The sequence below is a fragment of the Lepisma saccharinum genome, chromosome 16, assembly GCF_977018435.1.
Source record: "Lepisma saccharinum chromosome 16, izLepSacc3.1, whole genome shotgun sequence".
Taxonomy (NCBI): domain Eukaryota; kingdom Metazoa; phylum Arthropoda; class Insecta; order Zygentoma; family Lepismatidae; genus Lepisma; species Lepisma saccharinum.
In genome coordinates, this window is record NC_139244.1 from 57,149,858 (window position 1) to 57,165,952 (window position 16,095).

A 16,095-nucleotide genomic window follows, 5' to 3' on the forward strand; every position below is an offset into this window, starting at 1 on the left:
TAAATGATGAAATTTTGCACTAAATTATACTATTTACTGAAATGCCAGACCATTAAAATGCCTAACAATATATCCTAAGAACGGTTGCAATTTGTAGAATGACCAGAGTTGAAAACTAGTTTTAACCTTTAGTTGACAACTTTTGACTAATGTGTAATGCTTAAGTACTATAGCTGGAAAGTTATAACTTTCTATAACTATAGTTACTCTAATTTGATTCAGTAAAAAAAATGTACATATATCAACTACGTATAGTACTGGCCCAGTTGGTAGGGTATCTGATTGCCATGTGGGAGAGTCCCAGGTAAGAAATCCATACTTGATTCCCAAAGTGTGTGGTTTTCAATGGGAATTTTTCCAGCTCTGTTCTTGGATGGACCAGTTCCGGGGTTCACCCAGGCTCTAATAAATGGGTAATTTGAGAGAGGGTAAAGGGTGGACAGAGTGGGGTGCTGATCACATCACCTCCACAAAATGGCAGTGATTGTGAAAAAAAAAACTTAACACTGATCACTGCATTAACTATTGCTTGTGACAGGAGTATAAATCACAAATTGCTTCCATCTTTTTGACTTTTCCTAACCTGTATGTTGTTTTAAGTATCTTGAAATAGTATTATGCAAGCAAGCACATTCACGACAAAACTGTACACCTGAGTTATTTCATACAGTGATAAAAACAAAATGATCTACATATTGGTAAAAGCAATTGAAAAGACAGCTGACAGAGATCTATATATATTTCATAATTTCATATATCGGATTATCAAGATTTTGATAAGCAAAATTGATAGGTTTCTCATCTTCTGCTGAATAATATTTTTCACATAGCAGAACAACATTTCTTGATGTTTATTATTCTTTGCTTTTTGCATACATACAAATTAACTGCCTTTTGAATAGTGAGCAATGGCATGACTAAAAGTTTTGCATTTATGACTGTAACAGGGGCTATTTTTTTAATGTTCAGTGCCATCCTGCTATGTACCATGCTCACAACATAGCTTGGCAGATGAAAATTTCCAAATTTAAGTGCTCCATTTCTCCACTAACTTAAACATTACATCTTTCTATCAGCAGAAATCAGAACAGTCCACAGCATTTATTCTGACAAATAGCTTTGTGCTATAACATCGTGCAAGATGACTGACTTTCAACCTTTCAGCCATGATGACATCTATGAACCTGATGGTAAGAAAATGTCATGATCCATTTCACCAAACCCAAAGCCCATACTCAGGAACAAGAGCGTTGATTTTTGGAGACACAATAAACTGCACTTTTCTGAGGATCAATCCTCCAGATGGCAGTATGATTAGATGTTGATAGGGGTCCAGTGGTAGCAGTGTGCTTTGTTTAGACAAATGCAGGAATGAACACATAACAAGATCTTTCTGAAATGTGGGAGACTGAACCACGTATCCTCCATGATACAAAGTGCCTCACTATTGCCAACTGTCTTCTTACAGTACTATCACTGCATGTGACTTTTTTTTAAAAAAATATTAGTCACAAAGGAGGGAGTTTAGAACCACTACCAAAATTTGTGGCTATACTACTATAGCGCTTATCAGTCTTACAGCGGGTGACCTATAAGCTGGCAAGGGAAGTGGGGAGCGGGAAAGCAACCAATCCAGCACGATAAGAAATGCAGCAGCCAGTAGAACGAGGTTCACTTAGTACTTTTTTCCGCCATGTCCTGTTTCTCAGCGCCACTGCTGTTGTTTGGTTGGTGTCCGGCATAATCCCTGCTCCCCACTTCCCTTGCCAGAACTAGGACTGGCAGCTGGAAGAGTGGAAAAGACCTTTAATAATTAAGAGTGATATTAAAAAAAAAATCCATCTCGAAGATAGTGGTTATAATTCACATTCTTACATATGAATATTATTATCTTATGTCTCCTGACTAAACAGCGTCTACCAAAATAACACATTCCAAATTCTTGATTTTTTAAATGACTTTTCTTTTCCCTTTTCTTACAATTTATTTAATCTCCTCCTACTGAGGTATAGTTGGACATTAAGAAAAATATATATTTTTATTCAATGAAAAACTTCTACACCACAAGGCTAGTTAAGATGAAAACTGAAGATGTACTTCAACAAGAGATTTAGACTTGCTTGCTTCAGACTTCATCCTGGATCGGGAATGGCAACATTTAATATTTTTACAAAACTTGATGCATAGAAGAATGTAATTCTTAAGAAACAAAGTGAACAAATCTTAACCACAACAAAGAAATACAATTTTAGATTTCCAAATATTCAATTTCATTAAATCCCAGTCCAGGTATATAACAATGTACATTCACTACACTGAAAAATATCAAAAGATTCTTGACCACAAGCACAATTTGTTGACTTTTTCTTGACATTCTTGACTGGTAGACACCCTGCTAAATCATATATTCACAAACAACAAAATAAATAAATAAAAATAACCATAATACAAATAAATATTTTCTCATAAGAACACTGAATGAAGCATTTCTTTTCTATTTTTTCTTATGGTTGCTATAAACTAGACACAAAATACTAATCTAATGACCAACCTCCTTCTCCAGTGTTGGATTTTCCTCCCACTTTGTTCATGGCAACAGCAAGGGTTGTATGAGCTTCCAGTGAAATGCTGCCAAAGCTCATGGCACCTAGAAAGAGCAAAAATCAAGCAGAAATTAATGGTCGTGTAGTTGCTGTTTCAGTGTTGAGGGAAAAGTAAGAGTTTACTTCTTAGTTACTAGTTACACAATATTTCTATAAAACAAGCATTCTTCAGGTACAGAAAATATGTTGTTTGTTACTTTGGTTGACCATTTAAATGTTGATATTTCATGCCACCTATGAGTGGCGTAGGAACATATCACGAGGCCCTGGGTGAGATTAGAATGTGAGGCCCCATCCATTCTTTAAATCTGAATCGATACAAAATCATCAGGGATACGTCTGCAAATTAGTATACTTAAATAATAATATTAAATTACTGACGAAAATTATGTTTAATAATATGTGAAGGATAAATTTAGACTTGGTAGATGCATATTCTTGCAACACAGTGCTGGAATTTTCGATAACGAAACAAGTAGTAATAGTAAGCTTTTAAAGATGTTCTTCAGGCACTAAGACATAACTGAAATATCCTTTTTTAAAAATCAGAAAAGCAAACAACAAATCTTCAAATATTACCAATATTTTTAATGAATTGTTCTTGTTTCATTTCAAAATTTGTAAGATCTAAATATCACATACCATAGCATAAATGTAAATATGATAAACCATGGCATAAGAAGAAAATATTGAAGGAGGTGTTTGGTCGTGTGTGAGGAGGAAGGCAGGTGACAAAGCAATATCTTGTCTAGGGCATCAAAATATCTAGCTACGAGGCTGTCTCGTCGACACAATCGGTATGAATAAAAACAAATCATAAAACGATAGTAATTTTCTCCATACGTGTGGAATCTTCGGTACAATAAATTGGTACAGCTAATTTGACTTTTTTCTTTAATGTAGCCATTTTGACTTTGTTGCACATTAATTGAACCAGTTAATAGGAATTGTAGCTTTCCTGGTGACATGATTTGAACAAGTGTTCTCGGGTTACCAGACACGTTAAGTCTATGTTGGTTTCCAAGGTTTGAGCACATTCATTGCTCTCATCATCAGGAAATATAGAAATGGAGACCAGTGTAGGGTTAAGACAAATGATGCAGAATATGGATTCTGTCTTCTTATTGGCTTGCTCTGGATCCTGTTGTTCTTATTGGCTGCAGCTTTGTTTTTATGGAGGAGTGAATTTCAGGCATGCTGAGCTGGAGTCCCACGTCCCTGTTGAGATTGGTACTTTCCCGAGATATGGCTATGGCTTCTTTTACTTGTTGGTCCCAGTAACCGGCACATTTGGCTATTATTTTGATGTCAGCAAATAAAACCCTGTGTCCCTCTGTGATGCTGTGTTCTGCAAGTCCTGGCTTTTCAGGTTGGAATAATCAGATGTTGCACATTCGTTGCGTCATTGTTCAATGGTGCATCCTGTTTGGCCTATATATGGTGTCCCACACTCGCAAGGAATACAGTATACTCCTGGAATCCGTAGCTGCAGGTTATCCTTGGCTGAGTGGAGAAGAGCCTTGGTCATGAGTGGTGGTCTGTGGATGGTTTTTACTCAGTGTCTTGCAAGAATTCTACTTAATTTCGTAGAGATGTGCCCAATAAAATGAAAAAAACTGTTGTAGTGGGATGTTGTCCTGTGTTGTTGCTAGCAGGAGGGGGGGGGGGGCTGTGTGGTGAAGGAACCACATCCCCATGTTCGGCTGGTCCGGGTGGTGAAGAATCTGCCCTTCTAAGGACCACACTGTTGTCCACGGTTGGTTTCCCCTGAGATGTTACTGCCTTGTCTATTGCCCTGTTGATGTCACTGATGTTGTACCCATTCTGTTGTAGCATGGTTCTAAGATGGTTGAGCTCTGAATGTAGGTTATCTTCATTAACGTGGCCCAGTTTCAAAGCTGTTGCTAATGCAGTAATGCAGTAGATCAGATTGAGTGCAGGTGTGTTGAGTGCCTGTGGCGATTTTCAGTTACCCAACCATGAAGGAACTAGAAGAGTAGTGAGTATGTGTGAAATTCTGTGTGAAAACTTGCAGAAAACTTTGAAGAGACGTACGTACTACATGTTACATGAAGCCAATGGCGAGGAATGTTTCAGTCGAAAACAGTCTTACGAATGGTACAGACATTTCAGATCGGGTCGAACCTCCATCGAGAATGACGAATGAGTAGATCCCAAGTTAAAGTGATGTTGATCGTGTTCTTAGACTGGCATGACATCATCCATTCGGAGTTTGTGCTGCATGGTACCACAGTGAATGCAGCATTCTATGTTCATGCCATGCAATGATTATGAGAAAAGGTTGCGGTGCAACAGGCCACAGATGTGCCAGAACAAGTCCTGGATGGTTCATCATGATAATGCTCATGTTCATTTCTCACTCACTGTACAGCAGTTTTTGGCAGAGCACCAGACATCTGTGGTCCCACAACCAGCCTACTCCCCTGATTTGACACCACCAGACTTCTTCCTCTTCCCCAAATTAAAATCAACCCTCAAAGGTCACAGATTCCAGACAATAGAAGAGATCAAGGAGAATTCGCTAACCTACAGCCCATTCCAAAACTGGAGTTCCAGCAGGCATTCCAGGACTGGAAGAAATGCTGGGAGCAGTGTGTCCGCAGTGGAGGGGATTACTTTGAAGGAGACCAGTCAAATAGCTGGTCAATATAATAATTTTCTCAATTCTGTAAAAGTTCAGTTTATTTTTGAACAACCCTTGTTCATTCCAAATAAAAATCCAGGTCAGTGTCAATGGAAAGTGACTAGACAGGAAGCCCACAGTCTGTAGTTGAACACAGTTGAGATTTTAAATGTCCTGCATTTTGATTATAATATAATTTGCACTAAGAAAATACATATTTCAATTGAAAAAACAGAAAACCCCAGGAAAATTAATCATCACCTGAGGGAATTTAATGAGCTTCTGCATAGTCTAATCATTAGTGCTCTTCCCTTTGGTACAGTCACGGACAGTTCTGGGTTGTAATGATCTCATTAACTTTAAATGGGATAGTTACAACCCAGAAGTGTCTTTGGTTGTACAAGCAGTTTCATGTTTCATTCCCAGAGAGCATTCCAAAATGCATAAGAGCGATTGGGGAACGTCTTGAAAGTAATGGTAATGAACCCTGATGTCAAAAGCCACAAGGCAGTGGTGATGGGACTTGATGTGCTGACCATGGACCCCCACCTCTACCCCCTGACAATGAAAAGCTGCATGGCAGGGCTTCGTCCTCAATGGGTTATTTGCACCATGGAGTGCATGTTTGGGGTTTTGAAGGAACTTATTACTCTACAGTGTGGCATATTGAAGACATTAAAAGTGCTTCTTTTCTTTTTATCAGAAAACTATATTCCATTTTGTGATAGTGTTTCTTACTTTTTGTTTATAGTGATCTGATGACTACATGGTTCGAACAGGTGTTCTCTGGACTCTACATGGCCCATCAATGTTGACCTCAATATTTCTTTAGCTTTAAACTATTTTTATAACCAGGGAGGGTACATGTGGGACCAAAATATGGTAGACTGAAATAAAAGGCTTGTTGTGACTTTGGTTGATCAAAAGATCATGTGGGTAGATAATGGACGATGTATCAAAAAATAGATTAGTTAAATACCTTATAAAGTTGATGAATGTAGTGGTGTTCTTAGTTATTCCGCCTGTTTCTCCAGCCTCCCCCCCCCCATATTTGATATGAATAATATAATATCTTCATGCAATATTTTAAGGTTTATTGTGTATCGTGTGCTCAAACTAAAAACAGTAACAGCCTGCAACGGTTTATTATATTAGGAATGGACTGAAATGAGATATTTGCCAATGCCAATAAAGTACTGATATAAAACGTACCGATAGCAATATTCTATTGATCTGATGTAGAAACGAAAATGTTCCTTGAAGAACACAAATGGTTTATTGACCTCTACCTGAAAAGTGTACTACTCTCACCATCTCTCTCAAGTAGAACCTGTTAAAGTCATCTTATTCTGTCTCTGGCATTAACATCCAAGCAGTATCCTCTCACAAGGACCTAGGCATTGTTTTCGACCAAAAGCTCACATTTGAGGAGCAAATTTTAGGTACCACTAAAAGGGCCATGCCTCTCTTTGGTTTACTGTACCGCTTCACTGAAATTAGTGACATCTCAGCCATCACCTTGTACTTCAAATCATTCATTTTCCCCATAATAGAATACTGCTCTCCTGTCTGGTCCATGGCATGTCCCACTCATCTCTCTAGAATCGATTCAGTCTTTCACTTCTTCCTAGCTATAGTTCGATACAGGGTTCCCTCATTACCCAATTTTTCATCTCCACATCTCTTGTCTTTTCTAAACTTACACACTGCTTATCAGCGACGTTTGCAGAATGATTTCAGTTATTTATACAAAATTGTGAATGGCAAAATATGCTATAACACACTTTTTAGGAATTCCATTTTAGAGTACCTATACGCTCAACTCGCAATACAAGATTATTTTATACAGAAAAACCTAGACTTGAAATTCAAAAAAGATCTATCTTTTACCGACTTGCCACACAATACAATGATCTATCATCAAGAATCAATATATTTTCCTCCGAGTTTGCTTTTCAATCATCTATTAGAAGAAATGTTTGTAAATAATATCAAATAGTTCCATCTTTTACTTATTTTTTGTTAATTTGCTACTCACTTTTGTGTTATTTTGTTATTTTTATTATTTTTTAAATATGTTTTGCTTATTATTATTAATCCTTGCATTTTCATTGTTGACAACTTCAGTGTAAAATGGCCAACTGTGTTGTATCTGAAATATTCTCAATAAATAAATAATATGTGGAACAAGTGGTGTTAATGTGTTTTACCTTTGGATATGTATTTCAAAATTTACTTTATAAAACCAGGGCATATGAATTATAGTAACAAATGGCAGAGTTGACGGCAATTTCACCAATAAACCAATACAATGATATGCCTATAATGATTAATCTTTCCCATCCTTAATAGAAATACGCATATGATATTTAATGAATATCTTTCTCTTTAATTTTTCATTTCTCAAAAAAAGAAAAATTGAGAAAATGATGCTCAAAGTACAAAATAAAGCTGGTCAAGTTTTCTATCTTAAATTTCTTGCAATTTTGATTTCTTGTTTAAATTTCATTGTTACTCACCTCTTCCCACTGTCTATGTCATTACATAAACCTGCTGAAACAATTAGTTATTGTACATAGGTACTTCGACCAACACAAACACACTTTACACATTTATATTTATAAGCATTTTATAAAAATATAAAATATACTTGCAAGTGGCTTTATGATTAAGATAAATTTTACAATATATTTTTCCAACTATCTAGACACTAACCTGTTGCAAATCTCTTCACAATTTCAGTTGCTGGCTCGACTTCACTAATATCAACAGAATTGTCAGATGGAACAATTTCTAGTTGGCCTCGTAGAGCACAATCCCTCACACTTTCCATTGTTGATTCTATAAACCTCTCATATGCGTTCTGGTTTTTATTTGATGCTGCCTCCTTTAAAAGAAAAAATGAACATGGATATTTGCCATCATGTATTTTTACTATCGTTAATACTTTCATTGTCTTCCATAATGCAAAATATCTTCTCTGGTACCAAAGAGAGAGACTTTCTTACATGACCTGTGTGTAATCACATCATGCAAAGTAGAAGTGAGTGTGCAGGAGTGATATATGGAAATACAAAGATTTATTAGAGGGTTTACTGATAACCACGTGGATTTTTGCCCAGTGTTTATGAACAGAGTTGTCAAAATTCCTCCCACATTTGTCTCTTTTTCCCCCCTTGGGAGGTGGTCAGTGTAAGATAGTCTTATAGAATAGATATGATACAGTCACTTGACTTCCTTAGCACCTGTACTATGGAGTTATAGTTGTTTCCTGAACTTCTTGACATACAAATTCAATGACTTTACTATGCATAACTAAAATTACCACCTGAGCACTAGTGTCATTCCAATATGGCCCCTGGATGTAGGATACATTCGTTATTTACGTTCAGTTAGTAGTAGGTAGTAGTAGCATGTAGTCATGTCTGTTATGGAAGTTGCACAATATTTTTAAATATTACAAATACGATGTGAATACCAGGAACTATAATGAAGGTGAAGTGTTCTGAGAATGAAGCATTTCATTATGATAGGCAAAATAACACACAAAATGCACAGACGAAACTAATACCGGGTGATCCATTTGAGATGTCAGAAAAGTAAACTGTTATCTACAAGAGGTTAAGGAAGATATCTCCGAGCAGCTTGTTGTAATATAAGCAGAAAGGATGTAAGTTTTGAGTGAGTGGAGGTTTACAGTCTTCAGCTGTGTGGCGGCAGTATCATGCATGTAATACTAAAAAAATTTGCATACCATGCAACATACTGTGTGCGCTGTTGTGATGTGATCACCACCTTTGTTACCATGCACATTAGCGCAGCCATGTGGAAATGGAAATGGATCACCCGGTATATATATGTACTCCTTGCTGTATCATCTGCCCCTCAGGTTGTAACTGAGACTCTCAGAAATAATTTGAAAATAAAGCAATTGACCTGTTCTTGAAATGCTGGGGCAGGGGAAAACAAACATATTGTTGTAGTTCTTCCAAAGAGGCAGGCTGTTTAATAATAATAATAATAGAATTCACAATTTCATGCCCAGACTGTCTTCACTGAAAAACAACATCATACTGAATGAACCAGCAATATTAGCATGACCAATTTTCTTTCTCTGGTTACATTTAAGACATTAATTCATTTTGAAACTATGTCCATTTTCGCACTTAATAGACTTGCACCTGTTCCAAATTATCTGGATGCATTGGGCAAGATGCTTCATGACTTTTTGAAAAAAGTTTTATTTGTAAAGTACAATTTAAAACTTTACTTGCATAGTAATATATAAACAACTTTCGAAAAATAAAGTGAGCAGACTTGTGCATTCTTTGTTATTTCCTTTCTGCATTTATTTCAGTGTTATCCCCCATTCCAGTCTTCTGTCAATCAATTCTGTTTTCCCTGATTTATTTACAAATTTAATTTTGTTGATTCCACAGGATGGAAACACGTGAAAATTTTTCACTAGTTCTGACCCACAAAACGATTTAGAGACAAAAGCTGAACAGTAAACATTTCTCTTTGGCACATTCCCCATGCTTTGAATGACTTCAACACAGCATCGTGTCCTAAATACAGTAGTCCCCAAAAATTTCACCAGATGGCATAATTTGAATCGTGAATATTTTTAATTTGACAATTTTTTTTTAGAATCATTACATTCATACTAGCAATGAATTTGGCACATAAACAATATACAGCATGTTTCAAAAAGAATATACGTATTGCAAAGTATTATTTTGTCCAAACTATCGATCGCTGCACCCCGGCTCAGCTATTAGAGAAACGAATACATAGTCTAGTTTATATAATAGCCGCTAGATGTCAGTTGTGTTCTGTTTTGCTTGGTAACCGTCAGTTGTTTGAAATGGCTACTCCGCAGCAGAAATCATTTTGTGTTCGAGTTTGCAAAGTGCAATTCCGTGATTACAGTGCAAAGACGTTTCAGGTTGAGGTACCAAATTGATCCTCCGAATGGGTGGAACATTCGCAGATGGTATCGACAGTTTGTAGATACAGGATGTGTATGTAAAGGAAAGAGTCCTGGCCGCCCTCGTGTTCCTGAAGAAAATGTTGCATGAATTCAAACTGCTTTCCAATGTAGCCCTTCAAAATCAACTCGTCGTGCCAGTCGGGAGACGTCCGCTGGTTATGAAGACGTACAAGGTACAGCTGTTACAAGCTCTGCATCCTGATGACAAACACAAACGTGTGGCATTTTGTAACGAGATTCTTGATTCTATTGACAATGACAACACTTTCGCACAATGCATCGTGTTTAGTGATGAAGCTGCATTTCATGTCAGTGGTCAGGTAAACAAACATAATGTTCACATTTGGAGCCTACAGAACCCACATGCATTCATTGAACATGTACGAGATTCACCCAAAGTGAATGAGTTTTGCGCGATATCCCGATCATCTGTTTACGGCCCATTCTTCTTTGATGGAAACACGGTTAACGGTCAGCAGTATCTCTCTATGTTACAAAACTGGTTGTTTCCGAGGCTGCACGAAGACAACTTCATTTTTCAACAAGACGGGGCACCCCCTCACTGGAGTCGCCAAGTGCGTGATTATCTGAATGAAACTCTACCGAACCGTTGGATTGGTCGTCAAGGAGCTGGCGACTTAGAATGTATCAGCTGGGCTCCACGGTCACCGGATTTGACACCCTGTGACTTCTTCCTGTGGGGTTTCATTAAAGACAATGTTTATGTACCACCATTCCCACAGAACCTGGAAGAGTTGAAGAACCGGATCCGTCCTGCCGAAACATCAGTGACGAAGGACATACTTGCCCGAGTATGGGAGGAATTTGAGTATCGATGTGATATTGTTCGTGTCACTGCTGGAGGACATATCGAACATCTGTAATCTGAACTTGAGAGGTTCGTAAGTATGTGTGTCAAGTTTCATCTTTGTATGTCTTAAAGTTTAATAAATATATACATGCAAAATACGTATATTCTTTTTGAAACATGCTGTATATTATTTACATTCATGCAAATACTTAAAAACCAAATTTTACCTGCAGATTGGCAATGCTTAGAGGGTCGTTGATGTGTTTCTCCCCACCACTCCTCCAATGGTAGAAGCCAGGGTTCCGTAGCACAAGAGTGTCACATTCACGGTTCTGGTAAGTTAGGCTGTGACGTTCATAAGCTTCCCTTGCAATGACTTCAAAGTTGACTCCACCTAATCTTGAAGGTGTACCCTGAAAATTACAATATCTCATTGTATTCACAGTTCTAAATGTCATTAAGTTCCACATGAAAATTATTCATAACCTTAGAACTCCTAAGGAGGGGGGAGGGAGAAGGGGGTCCTCGAGCCTGCAGATTATATTTCTAGAAAAGTGATTTTGTATGATTTTGATTTGGTTTAGTTTATTTTACGTTGCTTTTTTCTGCTACTTTTGGCTAATCGCAAACATGAGTGATGATATGATGAAATTGATGAAGGGACATTCACAAAGAACACCCATATCCTTGTCAGGATTCGAATCAGGAATCCCTGGCATCGTAATGCACTGCACTAACCACTCTGCCATGGAGGTTGGCACTAGAAAATTGACTCAACTTTATGTTTACTTCACGTTAAAATTTGTAGTTTTTCACATGTCCAAGAATCAAATTTTGAATAAAATTATGCAACAGTTAACATAAAATTATGTTTCTTTTGTGGACTCTGAGAGCCAGCCCCTCTTCCCTCTTGGGAGTGTCAGTGGCATATTTTCTTATATATATAAATTTTATGTTCCTCTCTGCTATGTTGGTGATAACATATAATTAGAACATCATGTTGTGGAAATATTAAAAAAGGAAAGTATTAAAAACTTATATCATCATAATTTCTGCACTATTTCAGTGCCTACATTCATAACTAGTTCATCTTGAAATCTAAAGAAAAATGTTTTTCAAATGAAAATACATTTTTCAATATAAATAAACATTATGCCTGAATCACAACATTAAAATCAAATATTCATATAAGTCAAATATGTAATATTGGATCATTCCATGTCAAATCAACTGGAGTCTGAACCTTGACATCTCAGAAATACGTAGGCAATTTTTGCTGCAGTGGTAATACCAGTAAACTTGACGAAAACTGCCAAATTTCAGATTTTTTCAGCTCTAGTTTTTGAGTTATTGACTTTGAAAAAATAAAAAATCCCAAAATTTGAAAACATTTTGAAATCTTGAAACAGCTGTAGATCAAAAACTATTTGACCTATAGACCTCAAATTGGTGTCATTCTCTTCTGCTTTTAATTAGCTTTAATTTGAAATGCAACATGACTGTCATATTTGAATTTTGTAATTTTTAAAACACTGAAAGTTTTTTTAAAAATCTCAAAAACACTTTTTTTTTTAAATATATGTTTTGAAGACATTGATTGACTATTTATGTGCAAAATTTCATAATGGGATGGCAATGGGTTCCTATGGAAACTAATTTCTTTGTATTGCAATGTGTGCGAAATTTGTTAAATTTGTTGACTTTCATGTTAAAACCATAACTATAAGCTAAGTGGTTGATGTTAAGTCTTCATATTAGTCTATTTTATAAATTTTGGACTACAAATAACATGAAAATACCTAAAACTTACCGCTTTTAATATGTAGTAAGCAAACTGAAAAATGTATGAGGGGAAGTAATTAAATAACAGGAATTTTATTCTAAACTTCATGGAGATTTATGCACAATGAAAATTTGTGTTTCGGCACTCAAAAAAGTTCCTTATTATCAACATGCCATAAAGGTGTCATGATGATCGAGCGGTATGCGCCTGCACAGTAGCTCATACAAGATGGCCGCTACACTGGTAACTTGCACTGTAGAAGAGCAACAAAGTGTTATTCGTTTTTTGAGGTCAGAGGGAGTGAAACCTTCTGAAATCTACAGAAGAATGAAGGTTCAGTACGGAGACAATTTCTTAAGTCAGGGGAGAGTGTATGAGTAGGTGGAAAGATTTAAAGACTGAAGAAATGTCAGTGATGAACATCGGAGTAGGAGGCCAGCTTGCAAGGTAACTGAGGCAGTGAAACAGCAGATCGATCAGCGTATCTGTTAATTTAGTACGCTTTCCCCCGACTTAAACAATTGTCTCCGTACTGAACCTTCATTCTGCTGTAGATTTCAGTTTCACTCTCTCTGACCTCAAAAAACGAATAATACTTCGTTGCTCTTCTACAGTGCAAGTTATCATTATAGCGGCCATGTTGTACAAGGTACTGCTCAGGTGAATACCGCTTCGATCGTCACAACACCTTTATGGTGTGTTGATAAGGAATGTTTTTGAGTGCCGAAACAAAAATTTTCATTGTGCATAAATCTACATGAAGTTTAGAATAAAATTCCTGTTATGACTTCTCCTCATACATTTTTCAATTTGCTTACTTCATATTAAAAGTGATAAATTTTAAGATATTTTCATGTTATTTGTAGTCCAAAAATTATAAAATAGACTAATATGAAGACTTCAACATCAACCACTCAGCTTATACTTATGATTTTAACATAGAAGTCAACAAATTTAGCAAATTTTGCACACATTATAATACAAAAAAAAATTCCATACGAACCCACTGCCATCCCATTATGAAATTTTGCACATAAATAGTCAATTTATGTCTTCAAAACACATATTTTTTCAAAAAAATTAAAAATTGTGTTTTTGAGATATAAAAAACAAAAACTTTCTTTAAAGTGTTTTAAAAATTACAAAATTTAAATACCACAGTCATGTTGCATTTCAAATTAAAGCTCATTAAAAGCAGAAGAGAATGACACCAATTTGAGCTCTCTAGGTAAAATAGTTTTTGATCTACAGCTGTTTAAAGAAAAATGTCTTTAAATTTTGGGATTTTTGCTTTTAACAAAGTTAACAACTTAAAAACTAAGAGCCGAAAAAAACTAAAATTTGCCACTTTTTGTCCTCTTGATAGGTACAATGTATAAACAAAAAATTTAAAAAATATGAATCTTAAAGGTTCAAAAATAATTTTTATTGGTTGATTTGACATGAAATGACACTATTACTATTAAGATACTTAAAAGAATATTCATGAACATTATACTCTTGGGAAATGGCATTGCAGATAATTGCACAGAAGCGCTAGGGTTAATGTAAAATGTTCTCAAATATGGTAAAAGGTACTTGAGTGTTATTAATAACTACTGCTCATGATTTTTTAGGAACAAGTTCTAAAAAGAAGCAGTAACAAGCTCTCAGAAAAATGATGCTATAATTTCCACTTAGAAATAATCATACTTCAACAATATAAATATTTTGTAAAAAATATTTTTTCAAGATCTGCAATTAAAGCACATACTACAGCTAATTATTTATTTATTTGATTTCTTGATGTAATCAATGAGCATGTGAAAATTTTATTTTTAATTGATTTTAATTTATTCATTACCTTGAAACAAGTATCAACAACTTCATCTGCCAATCCTACAGCTTCAAAAATCTGTGCTCCTTTGTATGACTGGAGAGTAGAAATCCCCATTTTTGCCATAACCTTTGAGATACCTCTCTCCATTGCATCAGAATAGTTCTGCAATAAATAGTGAATTAATAAATATACTTGAAACAGAAATGGACAAAAAATTACATACTAGCCAAATTATGTACTAAACTTTCAAATTCAACAAAATATTTAATGTTTTACCTAAATATGTTTTGGCTTTATCAATACATTTGCTTTTAAGTACAATGTACAAAATATATGATGAAACAGTTCATTAACAATAACTGCTAACATGTATGCACACACACACACACACACACACACACACACACACACACACACACACACACACACACACACAACAAAAATAAAGGTACAGACACTTTCCACTGAGGTTGTTGACACCCAAAATGAGAGTCGTAGTCAAAGTACAGGAAACATTATACTTCATGAATTAATTGAAGTTTTGTATAAGTTTAAAAAAGAAGGGTGGATTTTACAGGGTAAGTCAAGAGTCAGGAACAACCCAAATATTTTTAAAAATGCATTATGTGAAAATTATCAGTTTTATCGCAATATATTATACGAATTTTTACTGAGTATTCATATTACACTTTATTTCAATTTTTTATATATTTTTTTTAAAAAAAAACAACGACTGAACAAGGGCATGATGCATTTAATGTCCCCTTCAGGAAAATGGCAAATTAAATCCACTTTTCCCACATAATGAAGTGCAACAAACAAGTTACATGTTTCTAGATATTAGCACATACAAAGACTGTACAATTACTTTGGGAAGGGGCTACTTTAACAACTAATGAACATAAACTGACCCTGTAGATTTCTTCATCTGAAAGAGATGCATCTAATATTCCCTCACTTCTTAAAGCTTGAGCAATTTCAAAGACCAGATATGGACAAACGGCATCAGCTCCATAGCCCAGCAGCACACAGACATGGTGAACCTCCCTGTGAACAAAAACAGTAACAAAAGTAAAAACAAGTAATTGCCTCACAGTCAGAACATCAACCATTAAGGGAAAGAGCTCGATTAACAGATAGTGCCCTAATAATGAATACCGCTGTTTCTCGCCAACTAAATGTTGCAATCAAGCAGCAGTAAGTGTATAGAATAGGTCTTATGTCACCATCACATCAGTCTTTGTGTAAAGAATAGGTCCTATGTTATGATAGCATCAGTTTTTGTGTAAAGAATAGGTCCTATGTTACCATAGCATCCATCTTTGTGTAAAGAATAGGTTCTATGTCACCACAGCGTCAATCTTTGTGTAAAGAATAAATCCTATGTCACCCTACATCAGTCCTTGTGTAAAGAATAGGTCCTAGATATTGTGGACATCCCA

At 35.8% G+C, this 16,095-nt stretch overlaps 1 protein-coding gene across 1 annotated transcript in view; it reads right to left on the minus strand.

The window, feature by feature from the left end:
- LOC146000493 (uncharacterized) overlaps positions 1-16,095 on the minus strand; it is a 288,360-nt gene that overhangs the window by 68,842 nt on the left and 203,423 nt on the right. Inside the window, exons 17-21 of the mRNA XM_083138216.1 lie at positions 15,565-15,700; positions 14,678-14,815; positions 11,279-11,464; positions 7,963-8,134; positions 2,552-2,647 (exon numbers count right to left, since the gene is read on the minus strand). Of these exons, the coding sequence (XP_082994342.1) occupies positions 2,552-2,647; positions 7,963-8,134; positions 11,279-11,464; positions 14,678-14,815; positions 15,565-15,700 (728 nt within the window). The remainder of the gene's footprint in view (positions 1-2,551; positions 2,648-7,962; positions 8,135-11,278; positions 11,465-14,677; positions 14,816-15,564; positions 15,701-16,095) is intronic.